This window comes from Thermobia domestica, chromosome 4, assembly GCF_964235325.1.
Source record: "Thermobia domestica chromosome 4, izTheDome1.hap1.1, whole genome shotgun sequence".
NCBI classification, from domain to species: domain Eukaryota; kingdom Metazoa; phylum Arthropoda; class Insecta; order Zygentoma; family Lepismatidae; genus Thermobia; species Thermobia domestica.
In genome coordinates, this window is record NC_137457.1 from 22,032,833 (window position 1) to 22,054,909 (window position 22,077).

The 22,077-nt window shown below is 36.9% G+C and overlaps 1 protein-coding gene across 1 annotated transcript in view; it reads left to right on the top strand.

The window, feature by feature from the left end:
* Nucleotides 1-3,907: 3,907 nt before the first annotated feature.
* The window catches only part of LOC145682697 (sodium channel protein Nach-like), an 81,715-nt gene continuing 63,545 nt past the window's right edge, over nt 3,908-22,077 (top strand). Inside the window, exons 1-3 of the mRNA XM_081754085.1 lie at nt 3,908-3,934; nt 11,840-12,090; nt 17,693-17,896. Of these exons, the coding sequence (XP_081610211.1) occupies nt 3,908-3,934; nt 11,840-12,090; nt 17,693-17,896 (482 nt within the window). The remainder of the gene's footprint in view (nt 3,935-11,839; nt 12,091-17,692; nt 17,897-22,077) is intronic.

The following is a 22,077-nucleotide window of genomic DNA, read 5'->3' on the forward strand; positions in this document are numbered from 1 at the left end:
AAATACTAAAATGTCCTAGTTCAGATGCTTGAAGTGAAATAGCGAGCTAACATTATCCAAAATAAAAAATATATATTTATTTCCTTAGAGAAGTAAAACAAATAAAGGTCTAAGGAACCCTGTGGGCTCACTTGCCCACTTATTATACTATACATGAACTTTTCAGCTTATTTTGAAAATATCCGCACGACAGTCTTCATTTAGACTGTTCTAACCAAGGAACTCCCACCCCCTGAAATGAAACCAGAGAAAGGGCAAAACTCTCTCTCCCGCTATTAGATAGAAGCATTAAAATGGTTCCCCGCCTAAAGAGAATGCCTTCCACATATATGAGAGGTTGGGAAAGATATCCAACTGCTTTTCTAGTAAAACTACCCATTGACCCATATAGATGGCATAGGCGGAATAAAAGAAAACGAAACTAAATCAGGTCCCCGTTCCCCTCTGTCTGTATCCTAAACGTGCTGGCAACGGGACGATGTTTCCAACTAGCATTCGTTATCTATAAAAAATAAAAGCAAAAAATATGCAAGATTAATATATGGATTATACATGGTAAATACAAGATATCTTACATGAATAATAGTAATAATGATAATATATATCACATAACCTTTTACCTTTGAAACCAGCGCTGGTTTATCTTACACCTATATTGTAGTTATAAATATACAAGAATATATATATATATATATATATATATATATATATATATATATTATATATATATATAGTTACCTTGAAATATATAATAATAAAAATAATAATAGAAATATATAAGAACCCAGCAAGTGGCCCTGAAGGGGTCCCTTGCATCGTCATACAAAAAAGTGACAATATATAGCGACAAGTGGTTCTCTGCATTCCATTCAGTGTGTCAAGCAGGAGCGGGTCCAGGACGGACTTCTCGGGGGATGAGTTGTAATACTGCTACGTAGAGCTACCTTTAAGAGCTCCAAACTCTGGGATGGGTTTTATTTATATACAGGGTGTTAATTAACTATACGGACAAACCGTAAGAGGCGATTCCTTATATCAAAATAAGAGAAAAAGTTCATATGGACCTGTGAAGAAAAGTGCATAGTTTCAAACCTAGGGCTGTCCAAAGTCACTAAAAAGCCAAATTTAAACAAGCCCTATTTCGAATTCCAGAAACTGTGGATGGTGGTCCTTATCAGCGTAAAGGAAGCCATACATACGTAATCCAAAAATGCATATTTCATTAATTTTCAGTCGGTGTGCAGAGTATTCCATACAGGCTGAAATTCCCGGAAGTGTTAAGGATCGTCAGGAGCACAGTCTCTCGTACTCGGGAAAACGCATGCTGCAATGTTTTCTTTCACACTTGTAAGTAGGAAAAAATAAAATATACCGTCACAAAATACATCGCCTCACACATTATTCCGAACACACACACACACACAAACAAACAAACAAAACATGGAGCTGCCGATTCCTAACACTTCCGACTTCCCTCCGAAGCATTGGATTTCCAGTGTTGTCAAGGCTTACCTTCTACCTATTTTAGCCTCTGCTTGAAATCAGACTATATCTGAAAACCCTATTGACAGCATATCTGAGAATTACACCCTGTAGGGAATAGCCTGTATACCTATCGAAAATTGACGAAACATGCACTTTTGGATTGTATATGTGTGGCTTCCTTTACGCTGATAAGGACCACAATCCACAGCTCCTGGAATTCGAAATAGGGCCTGTTGAAATTTGTCCTTTTCGTTATTTTGGACAGCCCTAGCTCTGAAACTATGCACTTTTCGCCATAGGTCCATATGAACTTTTTCTCTTATTTTGATGTAAGGAATCACCTCTTACAGTTTGTCGGTATAGTTCATTAACACCCTGTATAAAATAAGAAAGTTTTCTATTCTGGGGGGTCGATCGCCCCGATCGCCTCCCCCCCCCTTCCTGGATCCGCTCCTGGTGTCAGGAGAACATATCGTCCGAAAAGCGGAAGAGCTTGTAATTTAGTATTACTTTCGGTTGGAATACTGCAATATTCCATATAGCATAAAAGGAAACAGATATCAAGTTGCGTTTTTTTTTCTGACAGATCCAGTTTCCCAAGAATATTTTCCACCTCCTCCCTTAACCATCTATACAAACTTGTAGTGGTTCAATTTAGCCATTTCCAGTTTCAACATTAACCATCATAGTGATTAATAAAATTGTAAAAACAACGTTCTTGAGTATCGGTAGTTAGTATTTTACTAAAGTTAATTTAAAAATTATGGTTCTTATCTCTTCTCTGAGGAAGTCAGTAAAAGAACCAGGAATTATACTTGAGTAAGCAACTTTATTAACATTGAGAGAGAGTATATGAAAATGCAAAAACACAATAAAATTACATTGAAATAAAGAAAATTTCGTAAATACAAAATATTATACACGAGAGACCTTACTTGGCTCAGATTTTTCTCTAACTTAGATTTTACAAAGAGAGAAAAGGTCTTACATGAATGTTAGGTGGAATCCTCTCACGCACATGGCTGAATAACTTTTTCTTCGTCTTTGGCTGCTTCCGTCCCCTTAGCCAACCTGGATTCTCCTTATATCCCCCACTTTATCATGGTTTTTTCAATTAAGAGGCCTTGTTATTTTGTTTATCTTGTCCCTTAGGCCAAGTTATTTGAACAAAACATTTTAATAGTTTATTTTTTTAAAATTCATTTAACCACAGTTTATCTTATCCATTTGTTTTTTTTTTTTTTTTCTTTAAATCTGTTTCCCAACACAATAGAAAGAAAATGGTGGGAGCATAGTGGCTCAGTAGTAGACCACTTGTCTCTGGTGCCTGGGGTATCTGATTCAATCCCCAACCAAGTAAGTTTGTGGTGGTCAAAATCGCGGCCGTGGGTTATCTCGGGGTTATAGCGTTCCCAATCCGGAGAAGAATTGTCACCTAAATAACTCATACAATCCGGAGAAGAATCATGACCTAAGCGACCCGGATGATTTGGATAAAAATTGTGATCCAAGTGACCTGAATGATCTGGAGAAAAATCGCATCCTAAGTGACCTGATAATGTGGAAAAGAATCATGCAATCAGTGACACGGATGATATGAAGAAAAATTGTAACCTAAGTGATACGGACAATCCGGGAAAAAATCACTATCTAAGTGTAATGAATTATCCGAAAAGATGTCGTGACCTAATGATCCGGATAAGAATAGTGACTTATGTGACTCAGATGATCCGGACAGATATCATGGCTCAAGTGATCCATGTCCGGTTTCATCTTTGCAGTACGTATGGCTACCAACTATGTTAAAAGTGAAACTACTGGTTATTGTGACTAGGTCCTTGGAAGTGAAAGTAAGCAAGTAGTCAATGACAATGAGCCTAATATTGAACGCTATAAATGTAAAATTAACAACGTTATAGTATCCAATTATAACTTTCACCCAACAACAAAGGGCAATGTCTGTTTTCACTTCAGTGCTCTCATTGTATGATACATAGCGCTCTAATTGACATAGCCTTGACCTTCATATCCTAGAGCTATCGGTATTCTTTAACATAATCTAACCGTGACAATAAACACCATCCATTCTAAATATTGAACCATGATGGAATTAGCAACGCGTAAAGCATGCATTAATCGATTCGTTATGTAATTAATCACCTTAATGGTATGAAATACTTCAACTATTCGTTTGGTAAACACAAAAGGCAATAACAAAGAACACTTAATGGGAGGTACAATGTCCTTTTTACAATACAATAGTAAACCAATCGATGTGTTCTTTTCATTGCTATTAGGTCATGCGACAATACATTTATTTTCCAGTTTCTAAAGTATATTGTGGCATAAAACAACAAGAAAACTGCAAGAAATAACAACGGCAATATTGAAATTTTGTTTTTACTTTAATTACGTTCATAAAATGGGTCTACACATGGAACAGAATCCAGTAAGGTAATATCTGAGGATTGTGTGGGAGTACAGACTCTTTAGACACAAACAGGTGTAGAATAGTTATTCTACCCAACGATAAATAGGGTAAATATGCTCTCTTATAATACACTTTAATCATAGATCGTGTATTGTATATATATGTCTATTCTGTCCTGTAAAAGACATGAATGTGATTTCGACTCTGACTTTGAAGTTTTGGGCGAATGTTAGTGTTACGATACGACGGTCATTCCGCACACTAAATTTCTATGACTTATACGTTTATTGTTTGTAGAAGATCTCTTTATAGACCTCCTCCCAAGACTTGGCTAGATTTTGTATTCCATCAAGAACGCCATCTTTGTGAAGGTTTCGAATGGTTCGGGTAACGGCTGCAGAACGTTCTTCCAAACGTGGAAACAGTGATGCCAACGCGTGGGGAAAATCCCATATTATGATTTTTTGACAATGATTTCTTGATATGGGATAAAGGGGATTTTCGCAAAAAATTAGCAGGATTTATGAGATTTTTCATATATTTCATTGACGCCAACAAAATTGTTAGTTTGCAATGGGCAGACAAACGAGTCTTCAATAATCTTGAAACTAATTCTAATTGTCAAATTTTGATACTATAAAATCTATGTTAAGGTGTTTTATACAGTGACTAGTGAATCTCAAAAGACAAATCCCATAGAGCGTTAGGCCCAATTGTACTCTGGTATTTAAAGAGAGAGAGAGAGAGAGAGAGAAATGAAAGAAGGAACAGAATTAACGGAAGAAAATAAAACGAGAAACGTCCAATTTCCAAATTCCTGAAGAATGAAGTTCGTCTAGTTTAAATAACATCTTGAAGTTTTACGTCCCACGCTTAAGCCGGTTAGGCTAAAGGAGACGGTGATGATGAAAAATGAGTGAGAGGGTGCAATGAAGAAAGTGGGAGGAAACGGGAGATCCCCGAGAAAACCCACGAGCACAATGTTTGTCCACCACAAAGTCCACAGGGCGCGAGCTGGGATCGAACCAGGGACCTCAAGCACCGGAGACGACCGCTCTACCACTGAGCCACCGCGCCCCCTTGTCTAGTTTAATTACATTCAGTAGCAGCTTATGGTACCACCGTGCGATGGAATACTAAGTTCAAAACAAAATGTACTTATTTTGATCACTATTGTCACTTGTTTCTTTCAATTAAGGAAAATACTTGTTCATAAAGTGTTTGATAAACGTAGACGAACGGAAGTTTTAATAATTCATTGGTATATTGAAGAAAATGACTGTTATACACGAATTTCAAGTTCATGTGTTCATTTATATTATTTGTTAATGATTTACCACCTGTAATAACATCCTCCCACAAACTATTGTTTGCTGACGATTTAAAAATCTATCGTAGTATCTCCACGGAGTTAGACGCTATTTCTTTGCAAAGCGATATAAATTCTATTTTCCAATGGTGTGAATCAAACAAATTGCTGTTAAATATTAAAAAATGTAAAGTAGTATCATACACCAGGAAAATGAACTATGTCCGCAATGTGTATACTATTAATCAAACACCAATTGAAAGAGTGGATTATATAACTGATCTTGGAGTCACTCTGCAGTCAAACCTATCATTTGATATTCATGTCAACAGAGTAGTTGGTGAGGCCTTTAGGAACCTTGGCTTTGTGATGAGATTAGGAAGTGATTTTTCTAACACCGATGTCCTCAAAACATTATACATTGCCTATGTAAGGTCTAAGGTGGAATACGCAGCGATAATATGGGGTTCTGATAGTAAGAAATATACAAGTAAAATCGAAAATATTCAAAATAAATTTGTGCGCTTTTTAACATATAAAGAAACAGGGATATATCCGAAATTTGAGAAGTATGAAGATCTTCGAAGCAAATATTCAATACAATCACTTGAAAGCAGGAGAACTCACTTCATTTTATCTTTCTTACATAAAATAATTCATAGTACAGTAGATTCAGAATATTTACTATCAGAAATCAAACTTCACGTCCCACATAGAGCAACCAGACCCTATAATAGCATATTCCATCTAGTGCTCTCAACGGGTCGGGTCGGGTCGGGTTGAAGACCGACCCGACCCGACCCGTGACCCGAATTGACTGACCCGACCCGACTGACCCGAACCGTGATCCGATCTGATTGACCTGACCCGATAACCCGACCCGAGCTGACCCGGTTGACCCGACCCGATAACCCGACCCGAATAACCCGACCCGACAACCCGACCCGAGCTGACCCGATTGACCCGACCCGACAACCCGACCCGAATAACCCGACCCGACAACCCGACCCGAGCTGACCCGATTGACCCGACCCGACAACCCGACCCGAATAACCCGACCCGAGCTGACCCGACCCGACAACCCGACCCGAGTTGACCCGACCCGAACTGACCCGATCCGAGTCGGGTCGGGTCGGGTCACGGGTCGGGTCGGGTCAACCCGACCCGTTTGAGAGCACTATGGTCACGACACTGGGTGAACGCCAAAGTGCACTCACATTGGGAAACTAGTTTTAAAAGCATTATTTTAGAAAATAAAGCATAAAGCATAATTTAAAATATATAGCACAGTTCTTGGAAAATTCTCTTTAACTGAAAGTTTAACATACTGTGTTAATATTTTTTAAAGCCAATATTTACAATGCAAAATCATTGAGAACATAACAATGCAACAATGAAAAGCTTATTTTCATTTCTGTAAACTTTTCGGTGTAATCCTTTGATGTGGAGAAAAGAAAGTAAACGAAGAAATTTTTCCGCCAACAATGAATAGTATGCAAGAACTAAATACCATATTGTTCGAGTGACAACGCCAGCTTTAAGTTGTTAGGGGGGCAAAGGAGGGGCAGATACATTTTCGGGGGCGGCTATTTGCCATACCAAAAATAACTTATTTATTACGTTTGACTTATTTTACATTACATTGTGTATTTCGTTGCTGTTTTCATGTTAGATCTATATGATTATAAATTAAACTTATTTCAAATAAAATTTGTAACTAACAAATAAATAACGTCTGCACATGAAATATTTTTCAATGAAACTTTTGAAGCCTAAACATAAATTGAATTACTTTCGCGTATGCTACAAGTAACACATTCGTCTATATGCTACGTATCACTCTCTCTCTCTCTCTCTCTCTCTCTATATATATATATATATATATATATATATATATATATATATATATATATATATATATATATATATATATATATACAGTGGCGTATTTACGATTTTGTTTCGGGAGGGGCTTTGCTAGCTTTCGGGAGGGGGGCTTTGCCTGGAAATGTGAAAATTCTGCAAGATATTTACTTTACTTTACTATACTAAGTAAGATTTCGGGGGGGGGCTTAAGCCCGGAAGCCATCCCCCTAAGTACGTCACTGTGTATATATATATATATATATATATATATATATATATATATATATATATATATATATATATATATATATATATATATATATATATGTGTGTGTGTGTAGAGAGAGAGAGAGAGAGAGAGAGCCAGAGAGAGAATTTACGAGGAGCTGCTGAAAATGTAGTCCAATCCAGAAAGGAGTGTAGGTACTAAGTAGAAATATGAAACCGTAGTTTAGAAAAACATCTCTGTATGTACAAATATAAATTTTCATATTAATAAGGAAATTCTTATTGTTTCTCAGGCCTCTGAAGTGATTATGTGTGCCCAAACAGATAATTTCACTAACATCCAGATTCTTACTGTTATAACATTTTTGTTCCACCAAGGAAAGTCACCGAAGTAAATTAATTAGGAAATCAGTGAAACACCACGGGACTCTCCTCCGTTATATATAGTGGTGAAGAAGTAAGTGGCTTAGTATAAACGTAGCAATTTCTCAACAAATTATGCTTTACATCCAGGATGATTAAAAGCAATGACTCTTCCTGGAATCATGGATGCAATTTGTGACATTATTCTTGAAAATTGCAGCATTTCAGCCAGTGGTGGATATAGCCCGGGGCCGGAGGGCCTAGGCCACCCCAGTTTTTGTGTGACAAAAATAATTTAAGCTATTTATATTTATTATAGTCTGAGGTCTGCACCCCGCTTTCTCAGTTTTTACCTTCTCAGAAAAACTTGTGTCAGGGATTCTGGGCATTTCTTTGGAACTCGTCGGTAGCATAATTCAGAATGGCTTGGGTATGCGCAAGTTCTCGGCATAATGGGTTCCCAAAATATATGTCAGGATAATAAAAGGGTAACGGCATTAAGAGAAGTATTCTTCCAATTTGACCGTAATGCTGATCAATTTCGCTGACGAATAGTAACCATAGATGAAATATGGTTGTACCACTATGATCCTGAATCGGAACAACAGTCAATAGAGTAGTAGCACTCATTTCTCCATCGCCCCAAGAAGTTCAAGACACAGAAGTAGGTTGAGAAACTGTTTGGAACATTCTTCTGGTATAAGTATGGACTGGTAGACTACCTCCTCAATGGTCAGATATTTAATCCAGAATCTCTACATTACTTACAAAACTGAAAGAAAAATTCAAAGTTCAACGCTGCGGAAAATGAAAAGAAAGGAATTCTGTTTCTTCAGGAGAATACACCTGTCCATCAAGCCCCTGCGAACATAACTGACATTGCATAATCCAGGATTTCAATGTCTAGATCATCATTCTTATTCCGCAGATTTAGCTCCGTCTAACTATTACGTGTACTTATTTCCCAAACTTAAATAACACTTGAAAGACGCCATTTTAGATCTGATAGGGGTAGTGCTACGAACAGTGGTGCGAGGAAATCTAGATTTTTTTAACTTTTCTGCAAAAGCTGGAGCACTGTACAAGGTAGTATATTGACTCTCGGGGGAAGAGAAGAATAAGTAAAACTTCACCAATCCACGTGCACTCCTTCTGGGTTGGGCTACGAATTTTTCAGCAGTTCCTAGTCAATATGGTAGACGTCACGTCAGTACTTTGAAACAAAATAAGTAAAGGAGCACTAGTATAAACCAATTACTAACTAAAGATCAGCACTCTGACAATACATTTTATTGGGAATCAATTTCATTCCATAATTTTATTATCATTTGCAGGAAGGGAAAACACAACTCTTTTTATCTCCTTCAAAAAATTAAGCCCTGGTAGTTGCAAACTAAGCTGTTATAAGCACATCCTCTGAATATTGGAAGCCGAGAATAATGTTTCAGAAAAAAGAAGTTTTAAATAAAACAAAATATGAAACTGAAAACTTAAAACGTGGACAAATACAAACAAGTTACGTAACTGGTTTTACCTTTCTTTTGTTTCCAATCGAAGTTGATCCAATGAGAAGAAAACAAGTCGACCAAATCTACTATTGTTCGGTAGGCACAACTTCTAGTTTTGTTCTAAATCCAGACTCCATATTGGCGTAGATATTAATATTACAGTCGATTGGTAAAATCAATCTTCCACATTTAAAAATTAAAGTACACACAAGTAGAAAAATAAGCATTTATCATAAAAACACTAGCTGCAAGTGTTCAAAATAGATTTATGGTTTCTATAAAATCAATTGAAAATTGCTATTTTTAATTAGGCAGCTAGTGAAAAACAGCAGCTTTCGACTCCAGCCGAGTTTAAACTCAACCTAAACTCAGTTGACCAAAGTGAACTGACCCGACTGACCCGACCCGACAACCCGACCCGATAACCCGACTGACCCGACCCGACAACCCGACCCGATAACCCGACCCGAGCTGACCCGATTGACCCGACCCGACAACCCGACCCGACAACCCGACCCGAGTTGACCCGATTGACCCGACCCGATAACCCGACCCGAATAACCCGACCCGACAACCCGACCCGAGTTGACCCGATTGACCCGACCCGACAACCCGACCCGAATAACCCGACCCGACAACCCGACCCGAGCTGACCCGACTGACCCGACCCGACAACCCGACCCGATTAGCCTGACCCGACAACCCGACCCGAGCTGACCCGACTGACCCGACTGACCCGACCCGATAACCCGACCCGAGTTGACCTGACCCGACCCGACCCGTAACCCGACCCGAACTGACCCGACCCGACTCGGGTCAGGTCGGGTTACGGGTCGGGTCGGGTCAACCCGACCCGTTTGAGAGCACTAATTCCATCTCTCAGCACAAAGGACTAATGCATTGGATGTATCGCCTGTCAGAAAAATGTGTTTATTGTATAATAAAGTGTCAGAAAAGCACCCAGAGATAGACATTTTTAGCTATAGACAGAATTTTACTCTAAATAAATAAGGTGTAGATCATGTTATATGTATTTTAAAGTATTTTGCAATCGTATTATTTTGTTATCATGTGTGTATTTTAAATTATATTATCATGATGGAAAACTGTAATTAGGCATCCGCCTGTTGTTTTCTGAAATAAATAAATAAATAAATGTGTTCAAAAATTTTTTATTAGTATAGCGTGGGAAATTCAGGAGCAAAATGGTAATTTCTGCCACTCGAGATGGGATTTTATAACGTTTTAGGTTGGAAACCGACGTCCACGCATACGTTCTTTCAAGTTTGGTAACAGGTCGTAGCCTAGTGCAGTATTCGTAGGTTTACTTAAGAAAATTTCCCTCAATTGGCAGGAAATTTTCCTTTTATTAAATTAAATTTTCCCTAGTTGTTGTGTGCCCAATTCTTCCCATCACAGAAGTTATGTGATAAGATTCATTTAGCTACATGAAAAGGATGTGCCAGCCACAATTGGTTTTTGCTTTTATTTTTTACTTTGTCCTTCACTTATTTTTAACAAAGAGGCACGGCGGCTCAGTGGTAGAATGTCCGCCTCTAGTGCGTGGTGTCCCTGATTCGATCCCAGATCGCGTCAAGTGAACTTTGTAGTGGACTAACATCATGTTGGTGGGTTTTCATGAGGTTCTCCCATTTCCTACTACTTTATTCATTCCACTATTCCATTCATCTCACATCATCGTAGTCTCGTTTAGCCTAGCTGGCTAACTGTGAGACGTAAAACTGAAAGCTTTAACAAGAAAATACACAAATACACTCACCGAACAATGGGTGCAAATTATGCTGCTTTGAACACACACAAATATAGACAAACTATTGTTATTGTATTGGTTCATTTCTGAAGAGAAAAAAAAAAAACATTTATGTTGGTCAATTAATCTGCACGAGAATTTCTCTGGATTTTTTACATTTTATCGAAAAATTCCCTTTTTTTCATGTTGCTAAATTTATCTACGAAATTTCCCTAGATTAGAGAAATTTCCCTCAAACTATGAACACTGGCCTAATAGTCTAAGGTCGAACGGCATCGGCGAAGCGTTGTACGCACAGCATTGTGGTGTACAGGCGAGTGTTGTTGTGGAGAATCATTGGATCTCCCCCCCCCCCCCTTCTTCTGTTAAACTGCGGTCGGGTTTAGTGCACTTTTTGCGCAGTTTCAGCAAGAATTCACAATAATCCGCTGTTGTGATACTTCTTCCACATGAAACTCTGTCCGTTATGATACTGCCTTGGTAAACCAAACTAATTAAAAAGGAACATTTCATAACGAACTAATGAGAACTGAAAATATCTATTGTTATGAAACAGAGAAATGAAACAGGGCCATAAAATTTGGCGTGTTATTCCATAACGAACTTTGCAATATTTGCAGATTATAAAGCAACGCAAATAACGCAATAAGCCATTAACTGCAATGCCGATTATCGCAAATAATGCAGAAATTTTGAATAGCGTTGACGCAAATCTGTGCGAAAAAAGGAACTCGAATTTCAAAATTCCATTTCTCCACATTTGCGAAATAATGCTCCTAATTTTCCTTAGATTCGAGAAATGTCCGTATTGTACGAACACTGATAATTGTATGTTTTATATTCATGTGTATTGAGTGACATTTTTGTTTTAACTTTAGTTACAGATGTTCCTACAAAAAGAAAATGTGATTCATAAACAAGCATGGAAGACAAATTCAACGCCAAAGTTACAAAGCAGTTTACAGAATAAATTACTTCGGGGAGTATTTACGGATGGAAATGATAGTGGCCACCATTCGTCCAGAGGATTTTTGGAGCACCTCATTCATGAGGCCAAAATTTATTGCAGGAAAACTACCCTTCATGGATTACATCTTGTTTCGGAGCCTTCTAGACATTGGGCTGAAAGGTAAATATTTTGGAACACTGTTTTCTCCAAGGATGTTATAAAATAGAGGATTTGCCCATACGTATCTTTATCATATGAACTCAGTGAAGCCAAAATACAACTAAGCATCGTCTGAGCCTGAGTCTGATTGGTTACTCTCGTTTCCGCCATGATTGTTGGCTCGAAACATTGCGATCTTAGTGGCGCGAAGTGGGCAGAGTAGGTGTGGCGAAGCTGTGACGTATGGTTTCACGATTTTGTTGTATGGGCAGATCCTCTATTTTATAACATCCTTGTTTTTTCCTTATTTGTTGCTTTCCAGAACAATAAACATGATCTGACTTCTTTGATACTAAATAGGTGGGGTTAAACTTTGTCACAGAAATATTCGCTGAAGATCTCCCTTAAGTTTTCCACCTTTGGTTTGGCAGAGAGCCAAATTTATTACTAATGGTCAAGGGTGACCATGTTGTGGTTTCCAAGGGGGGCCAAGTATAAGCGACGTTTCAAAAATAGTTTCAAATTTTTATGTGACTAATGTAAAAATTCTATTGGATTTTCGATATTCTGAAGTACAATTTCCTCTAGGGGGCGAGCGCCCCACTTTGCACCCTCCTGAGGGTCGCTCTTGCTATTAGCCCATCATAGATCGACAATAACCCGTTACATTGTTCATGAGAAAGTGAATAGAATAGATACGCCAATAGTCAGCCATTCTCCAACAGTCGTATGTGTTACCTAGCACACGTTCTACTTAGACGTGGCATCCAATGGAAGGAGAATGTTTTTTTTTTTTTTTTCCTGTTGTAAAGTCTTCATATTACTTAAAGGGGTTTTAAAAATATATTCATAAATTTTTTTTCATTGTGAGAAATCACTCGAACAATAGAGACTTGCATTGGAAAAGTTTGCTCAATTTTTTAGTTTCTCTTGGAATAGGCCTATTTTTGTCAAGAAATTTTAGAAACAGAAGTTTATCCATAAAAGACACTAGCAAGAAAAAAATAAAAGTATTACTGTATATTGTACATAGTACATCATTTTGGAGCAACCCACATTATGCTTTGTTTTTTCTTTATTTATGCTTTATTTTTTTTTCAAATTATGCTTTATTACGCTTTATTGTTAATTTCAATTATTGTTTTACATTAATCGTGTATAATGTATAATATTTACTATATATTAAATATTCTAAGTATCTTCATCTATTTACTAATATTTTATGCAACCAGTTTCTTTCATATTTAATGAACTTTCTACTGAATGCACTGCAAGGAGATATGCTTTACTCGACGAGCTTTTTTTATCACTTGTGTGCCCTTAGAGGTGCATATATACAGAAACGAAAAGTAAAAGATGCCGCCATAAAAATACAGAAAGTGCTCAAGCTTAAGAGGTACCCATAACAATATAGTGTAAAGTTCTTGTTCACTTTTTGGACATTCCGAATCATCATTCAAAACTGAGCAGTTAAACTTAGATAAAAACTATTGTTTATTCATCATTGGCGGGAAGTTGAGTTGATTTTTAATTTAGCGTCCCTTTCAGCAGCGAGGCTATATGAGACGTGGACCTACTGATTAACGTGGAATCCGAACCACATGAGCTCCAGCCGGGAATCGAACCCGGGTCTCCCACGCCAAAGGCGCGTACGCTAACCGCTTAGTCACGGAGGAGCTCATTGGCGGGAAGTTTTGTTCTTCTTATCCTTTCTTCTTTTCGCTGTTTCAAAGGATTATACCGAAACGTTTACAGAAATAAAAATAAGCTTTTCATTGTTACATTGTTATGTTCTCAAAGATTTTGCATTGGAAATACTGGTCTTAAAAAAATATTAATAGCCTACAATATGTGAATCTTGCTGTTAAACAGAATTTTCCAAGAATTATGCTATATATTTTAAATTATGCTTTATTTTCTAAAATTATGCTTTATTATGCTTTTAAAATTAGTTACTTCTGGACCCTTAGACAACCACAACCATGTTCAAGGTATTAACCATATGTGTAAACTGCCATTTAGGTTTTTTATGCTTTTGAGTTGCCCTGGTCATTGCCCACTGAATTTTTTTAGGAACGGGGGTATGCATATATATATATATATATATATATATATATATATATATATATATATATATATATATATATATATATATATTGGAGGCGGGAGGACGGTGTCCCCCCGCTTTCCCCTGGCTGTAACATGTTAATATTTTTTTTTTAAATAACCTTTTGTAACCATCCGTAAATATTTATTCGCTCTATTTATTCAACTTTTCTACCATGGAATTTATTATATGTTTTAATCATGCTTTATGTCTTTCATGATTTATTTACTAAAGGATATTGTCTAAAGAATGGCAGCATAATTAGGTCCTCTAAATATTAATCTTTAATTTTCACAATATGCATATGTTTAATTTTAAATTCAATAAGTATAACAACGTCGCTCTATAATTATTCAACATTCAGTAATTCTTGATTCTTTAAAACATGTTTACTTACATATTAGCCAGTATTAAGTAGGCCTACACGATATTTGCAAAAAGAACTTGCTAGGCCTGTGCATAAAGTGAGTATTGTGTTACCATTTCATAAATATACACTTTGTTGATCCCTGCACTTCATAGGTGAAAGTTATACTCATGAGTAAAAGTGGATCTGAAAAAGTGAGGGGACGGTAGGTAGCGGTATGGCGTCCCGCTGCCTAACATTGCCCATTGTAACTTTTTTTTTAGAAACTGGGGAGACGTCTTAGTTATTTTTTGAAGGTGGGGGACGACGTTCTCACGCGTTCCCCAGCACTTTTACCCCTGGTTATACCTCTTTTATTACTTTTAATAGCAGTGAATAGCTTTTTTAATACATGATGATGTTTTAGCTGTATTCATGATTTATACAGAACGTATCGTATGTAATATTGCAGACCAACAACCGTGTTTGATTAATGGATTTTTACAAATAGCGAAGAAAATTCCTTTAAAAAGTAAGTTATTTCGTTCTTGTATTCTTGTAGACTCTTCTCTGATTTATCTTTAGGTCATCTTGCGCGGTTATTGAACTCATCTCCCCCACCCCCTAAAAAAAACTATCATCATTAGACTTTCTGGTCTGAGAAGGGGAACAGCGTCACATCGGGAAGAAGATTCGTCCGAGCCAATTTGGCATGTTATATCTTACCAAATTTCTACTGACTATGCTAAACATTTCTTATGCCATCATAGGACAGAGCATCTGAATTACATAGCATTATTAATCGAGTAAATTATTTGGGATTTGTTATCTAGGAAAGAAAGGAGGTATGATAACCGCTCTGCACTTCATTAGCTCTATTCTCACATCTTCCTACATCTTTATATCTGTAAAACAAGAACATGTAAATAATTAATAATTACCTGTATTTTCTTGGAGTTCTCATGGTTCATCCCACTTTCTTATTCCATCACTTCGTTCATTATCATTTCACCGTCTCCCTTAGAATCGGACCATTAAACTAATATACAGGGTGTTTCAAAACAACACCGACAACGTGATGATTCCTGACACCAAGATAAGACAAAAAGTATAGACCAACCTGGGTGCACAAATGCTTCCTTTCGGAGTTATAGGCTGCCGAAAACATGAAACAAATGGGTTTCCCTCATTCACGTCAGGCAGATGCCCGGATGGTATTTAATACAGTTCTCAGGCCGCTACCTTCCTTCCCACTCCCTCGGATGGACGTCATCCCTCACACACGACAGGTTTAAGGCCTTAGATGCCGATAATGCCCAGGAATATGTATAAAAAATAAAATATTGTCATATCTTTTACATAAGTTTTTAAGTATTTTTAAGGGGCCTCCAATTCTGAAATCATCATTATAAGTGAACTGCTGGAGCAACAAAACATATCAACAACGTACGAAGCACATACAGTGAAGAAACGGGATAATAGCTGAAGCACTAATCAAAACCTGTTCACATAGAGAAAACTAGGATAATTTCAATATGATTTACCATACAAAAACTAAACTGTTACTACCAAATGAATAAAATGGAATGAAATTTTTAGTTTCATGTCCCATCTTACACATCAAAGCTAAGGAAAGCAAGCAGTTATGATGATAATAATGAACGAAATGGTGAAATGCGAAAAGTCGGAGGAAAAGGGTCAACTCAGAGAAAACCAACGAACATGGTACTTATCAACCATTATCTGAGGAATGTTTCCCTCAGTATAGTAACTCATTCTCTGTTAGATTGGAAAGTGATTATGCTAAAGTTCACATGACTCAATATTTTTAAAAATCCGACCTGACCTCTTTTCTGAATTGAGGTCAAAATTCGAAAAATATTTTCAATGAAGCAAAAATTTAAATGTTTACTAATTACTGTAAAATTATAAGATACATTATGTACACAATAACTATATGTTAAATAAATAATTGTATGTATTCTTAAGATCTGAAGTTTCATACTCACTATTTATATAAACTATTTATATGACAAATTATTGTAACAAAAGATATAAAGATTTTGAAAAGAATCAATCACAGTCGTCTATATAATCAGATGACATTCTTTATTTACCATGGTACTAAATCGCATGAAATATATCAAGAATAACGAAATAACCATGTACAGGAAATACTTTCATGTACAGATAGAAGCTTTCTATTTATAGAGAGCTGAAAGTTGCTAGTATAGTGAGAAAAGAACGTGCATGGCGTACGTAAAAACGTAGGTTACATATGTAAATCCTGTAGTTTTTGGACTTAACGTACAGCAAATGTATAACTGAAAAAGTATATTTGATACGTACTTTCTGTATAAGTGTTCCGAATAAACGTACTTTTCGAACGAACGGAAGAACTGTATATAGGGTCATGATCTTACGTAAAGTTGAACTATGTAATATATATCTGATGTAACGTACTTTTATGTATATAGTGTACGGAAGACTATTAGGTGTCAGACATCCTGCAACTGCATGATGTAACATCTAAGCGGGAAAGGTATGTAGCATATGGATAACGTGTGCTCCATAGTGATTTCCATAGTAAACAAAAGGATTTCGTATATTTGTACAATATATCGCTGTCCAGATAACGGATTTTTCTCAGAGTAAGAATATAGATTGGAAGCTGAGATGATACGGTAGATACATGTATATAGATAGAAGTATTATCCAATAATTTTTGGAGATGGCGCTACCTACCTTCAATATTCAATATACGTACTATAAACTCTGACAGACAAATTTAATAGTAAAGAAATAATCTTACGGTTAGAAAAATGACCAAGAAACCGAAAAATTATAAGTTCTATAGAATTGTCTCACATTGCACAGCTGCACTAGATCCACAAATCGTATTGGGTTAGGCTTATTGTTCTAAATCTTCCAGACACGTTCTTCACATAATATATTGCAGTGTTACTCATGAAAAGTGTGGTTACGGAGTTGTCTCTTACAGATGGATAAGCAATTCAGGATATAAGGAGCTGGCTTATAACATAGGCGAACTTCTTACCACAATGGACTACTTCTAAGTGATGCTATTGTTGCGAAAATGAATAACTTAACTCTCATTTGTTTCTAAGTTACAAAAGAATTACTTACAGCATTGCTTTTATTTCCAACAGATTGATATGGGCATTCTGCTTCGTCCTGGCTGCTAGTGCTGCGTTCTACTTGGCTATCCCCATTTGGCAGACTTATCAGATCTCTCTGTTGAGTACGGTTGTTGAAAGCACTGACCACCCGCTGTCCAAGATTCCTTTTCCGTCAGTCACCATATGCAGCAAGCAACCTATCAATAAAACAAGATTGAAGAATTATCTCGAAAAGTAAGTTGTAGTATAAATTTTGATCAAGTTAAAATATATTAGCACATTCTTGATATTATTTTACTTCTACTTCAATGCTGAATACTGACATTTTGTTCAGAGATGCATTTGAGGTTCATAGGTTTGCCTAGAATTTCGTTCTAGGGGCGCGGAAGGCCAAATTTGTGAGTCATTGAGAGACACAGAGAGAGAATAAATGTTGGATATTTCCTCATACGAACAGAAAGAACATACGTGGGTTGTAAATAAACCACTGAGAACAATGTTGATACAGATATCTTATTGAGTGTACGTTAACAATCATATTATACGCTTTCAGGATAATTTCTTGGATTGTTCTGGACTGTTTTCCAAACACATAGTAATCGTCATGTGGTTATTTTTGTTGAACCGATAGATGAACTGCGATACAGCATATATCAAAAATGGAATATCTCTAAACCTAATGTCTCGAAGGGTCTTTGAACCATTCAAATAGTTTTAAATTTGCACGGGCTCATATCTGTAAGGAAAATGTCCCAAGACCTAATAATACAACCTGACAAACAATTATCTCACCATACCGCGTCGTAGTTTTTCCTTCAGGACGACTAAGCCCACTTCTACGGATACCTTCCTGATAGTTTTCTCGGGGTTCTCTCGTTTCCTCCCACTTTCTTCATTCCACCATTTTCATTCATTTCTCATTATCACCGTCTCCTTTAACCTAACCGGCATAGCTGTGGGACGTAAAAGTTAAAGATTTCATTTCATTTCATTTTCGCCAGACCATTTGAGTTGTGTCCAAGAACACTATTCAAATATCGGAAACATGGTTTAGGTCATCCTTGGACACTTTAACTACGCATAGTGCCACAACTAGTCGCTTTATCAACTGCCTTTGGCACTGCACACCTCAACAATGTTTCGAACACCAATTTCCAGACGATCATTATGTATATTTATCTTCCAATACTATTGCTAGTATTTTATTTACAATCATAAATCAGCCTTCAAGTAATGAAAGCCCTATTCATTCTGTAACATATAGTTTACAGAGGCCAGGTTCAACATACTTTAAAAAGTAAAAATTTCATTTGTTGTTTTCTCTCAGAAGGACTCCATAGAACAGGACTTCCTATACAGGAACTACCCAAATACATTTACAATTTGAGCAGGTAATAGACGTCGCTGACAAAGATGTTAGCAACCTTCGAAACCATCAGATAGAATTTTTAATTCCTCGGAAACAAGATAATACCTTCGTTATTTGACTTAAATATCATATCTATTTAAAATGGAGTGTTTCACATTATGATTTTTTAAGGTGATGAAACATTGCAGCAGACATTTTTTCAGGTGATCTCCCGTCTATATGTCTATAACCACCATCCATTCGGCACTAGATTCATAGTTGGTTTGAAATGAATTTAAGTTCTATGTCGGCAGCGAGGGTACGTAAGACAAGATCAGCAAGCGCACCTCTCAAAATTATGCGTATTAAGCCACTACTGGTCAATTAAACGCTAATAGTAGGCTATCAAACGATGATCAAGCAATTTGGCCAGATCCGCTCAATGTTGCTTTCATGCGGGTTAACAGATTAATTTGTTAACCTCCTACAAAATTGTGTGTATTGCGTCATTACGTGTGGCGATCAAACACTGATTGTTCGCAATCAAATGCGATCAAATTACCTGCTCCAATTTAGATCAATTTTGCTTTCAGGGAGGGACTAACAAATCACCAATGCGAAGTCGATCAAATTAATCCCTGATATAAAATTATGTCGTTCGTAATTTTGTGAGGTATTAATATTGTAAAACTTTGTGTATTTTTGTCTCACATATAAGGAAGAGGTAGAGCAGTTAATAAAAAGAGTGTCCGGAATCGACTCCCACTACCAGTTTTATTATAAAAATCCACTATATGAGTATTTGTACAAAAATACTATACAGTTTGGTCTCTATTTAAAAAGGTAAGTAAAAGGTAGTCTTTGACCGTAAGGTCGCAGACAGGATCTCCAACAGAGCCCCGAAGCAGGCAAAGTGGAGTGGAATTAGGTTCCCAAAGCTCCGAAGCAAGCAATGGGTAGGTTAGATGGCCAACAGAGCCCCGAAGCAGGCAAAGTGGCTGAGGTTTGGATTCCCAGACAGAGCCCCGAAGCAGGCAAAGCCAGGAGAAAGGATAGGCGTAGTCCCGTAGCAGACTAGAGGCCCTGGGATAGGTTACTCCTAAAGTCCCGAAGCAGACAGTAGGAGGGTCACCAGAAAACTGGTACTGAGCTGGATTCTTCTGCCCAATTTATAGCGTCCCTTGGGTGGCGGTGGCGCTTCTGCTTCGATTTCGTCTTCTGCTCCGTAGGAGGGGCTAAACGTCGTCTGCAGGTGATAGCAGGTCCCTCTGGTGGAAGATCCTCTTGCCGAACCATGTGGTGTTGTTTGTAAACATTGAAGCGTGGAACTGCTTGTTTACGACATCACATAGGATATTACAATATGGTAAGAGATGTAGTAAACCAACGCATTAGACACTTAGCCACAGAGACTAACACACTGTTCACTTTTAGTTGTACTGGATTAGATAAAATAAATGTAAATGTTTTCGTTCTCTTTTTTAAAAAATAAAATAAGCTTCACAAGAAGAGAGCTAGGTTGCGAAGTTTAGTTACAAGCGAGGCAGTCATGTGGAGATACTGTAACTTGTCAATTCTTGAAGATAGGAAGAAAGGAAGTCTTGGTTAAGTGCACTTTTCAATCAGTTATTATAAAGCAAGCTTTCGAGTTTCACAACCACTTAATGTAAGAGCACATATGCTTAAGTAACATACGCTGTAATTTACTGTCAAAAGCCGCGTCAGCTTCCATGTTCATTGTTTAGTTTTTGTTGTAAAAAAAAATGAAAGTTGTTTACAAATGATAGTTTTTTCGTAAATGGGATTTTAACCCATGATAAAAAGAAGGAAATATCCGTGTAAGTGTGACACTCTTCACTACACCAACTGCGCTTTCTTTCTGTCCTGATAACAATACGCCCTCTAAATGTTTGGTACATCTGCATACAATGCGCAAACTTTTATCTTCTTTGTTTATTATACCTCTTGTCTGTTCTCTACATGTCAATTACACAGAATGTTTCAAAACAACACCGACAACATTTGGGAGGTGATTCCTGACACCAAGATAACACAAAAAGTATAGACCAATCTGAGTGCACAAATGCTTCGTTTTGAAGTTATAGGCTCCCAAAAACATGAAAAATGAACTTTAAAGGTCTATAGCTTCAATATCATGGGACCTACAGTAGTCGGGTCAAGACTTCACTTAGGAACTAATATATGTCCTATACAAATATCCATGTTTCAGAATCTTCAGGTACTTCCGCAACAATATTTATGAAGATAGTTGATGAGTACTTCAAATTTTATTTCCCTTAGCTAAACTATCTCTATAAAAAGTGTTGCGTCAATCGCGAAGTCGGGAAGTATTATTATGAGTTCGCCATAACTTCTTTTGTCTACTCTTTAATGGTAAAGAAACAGCTCTACATAACTGAGTTCGGTATTTACGAGAAAAAAAATAGTTGATGCAATCCAAAAAATATGTTATTTTGCTTAAGTGTTCGGTTATTGTTTGGTGTGTCAAGAATATTAAATTGATGGAGCTTATGTACTTTCATTAAAACTTATATTTGCGTCTTTTTAATAATTGGATAACAACCTTCCGGGTGTCTGGAATACCTCAGTCGAGTGAGGAGTCCGGAAGTTTACCCGTGGGAAATTGTTTCAAAATTGTTAATATTTTAAAAAATCCGTATTAGAGCATTTTCGTGTGTAGTTCTCTATAATGCAACATATAGGGATATCGTTGCATCATAGGGATGTCGTTTTTTATTATTCTTTTCAGAAAGTTGCAGACGTAAGCAAAGCCTCTCCATACTCAACCCGTAACTACAAAAATTTCTCTTTTGATTCATTATGGAAATAGAAATGCAATCTTTTAGGCAACACACCAACACTGTATTTCAACATTTAGATAACCGGTATGTCGCGTCAAAATCGTAATAAAACTTTCCGCCCCTGCTTTTTTTCCACTTCGAACACTGAATATAAATCACATAACACAAAGGACTAGCGGAGCCCAGATGAAACAGAATCAAGAATAAATTATCTAGATATATTGATATTTGGTTATTATTAAAAT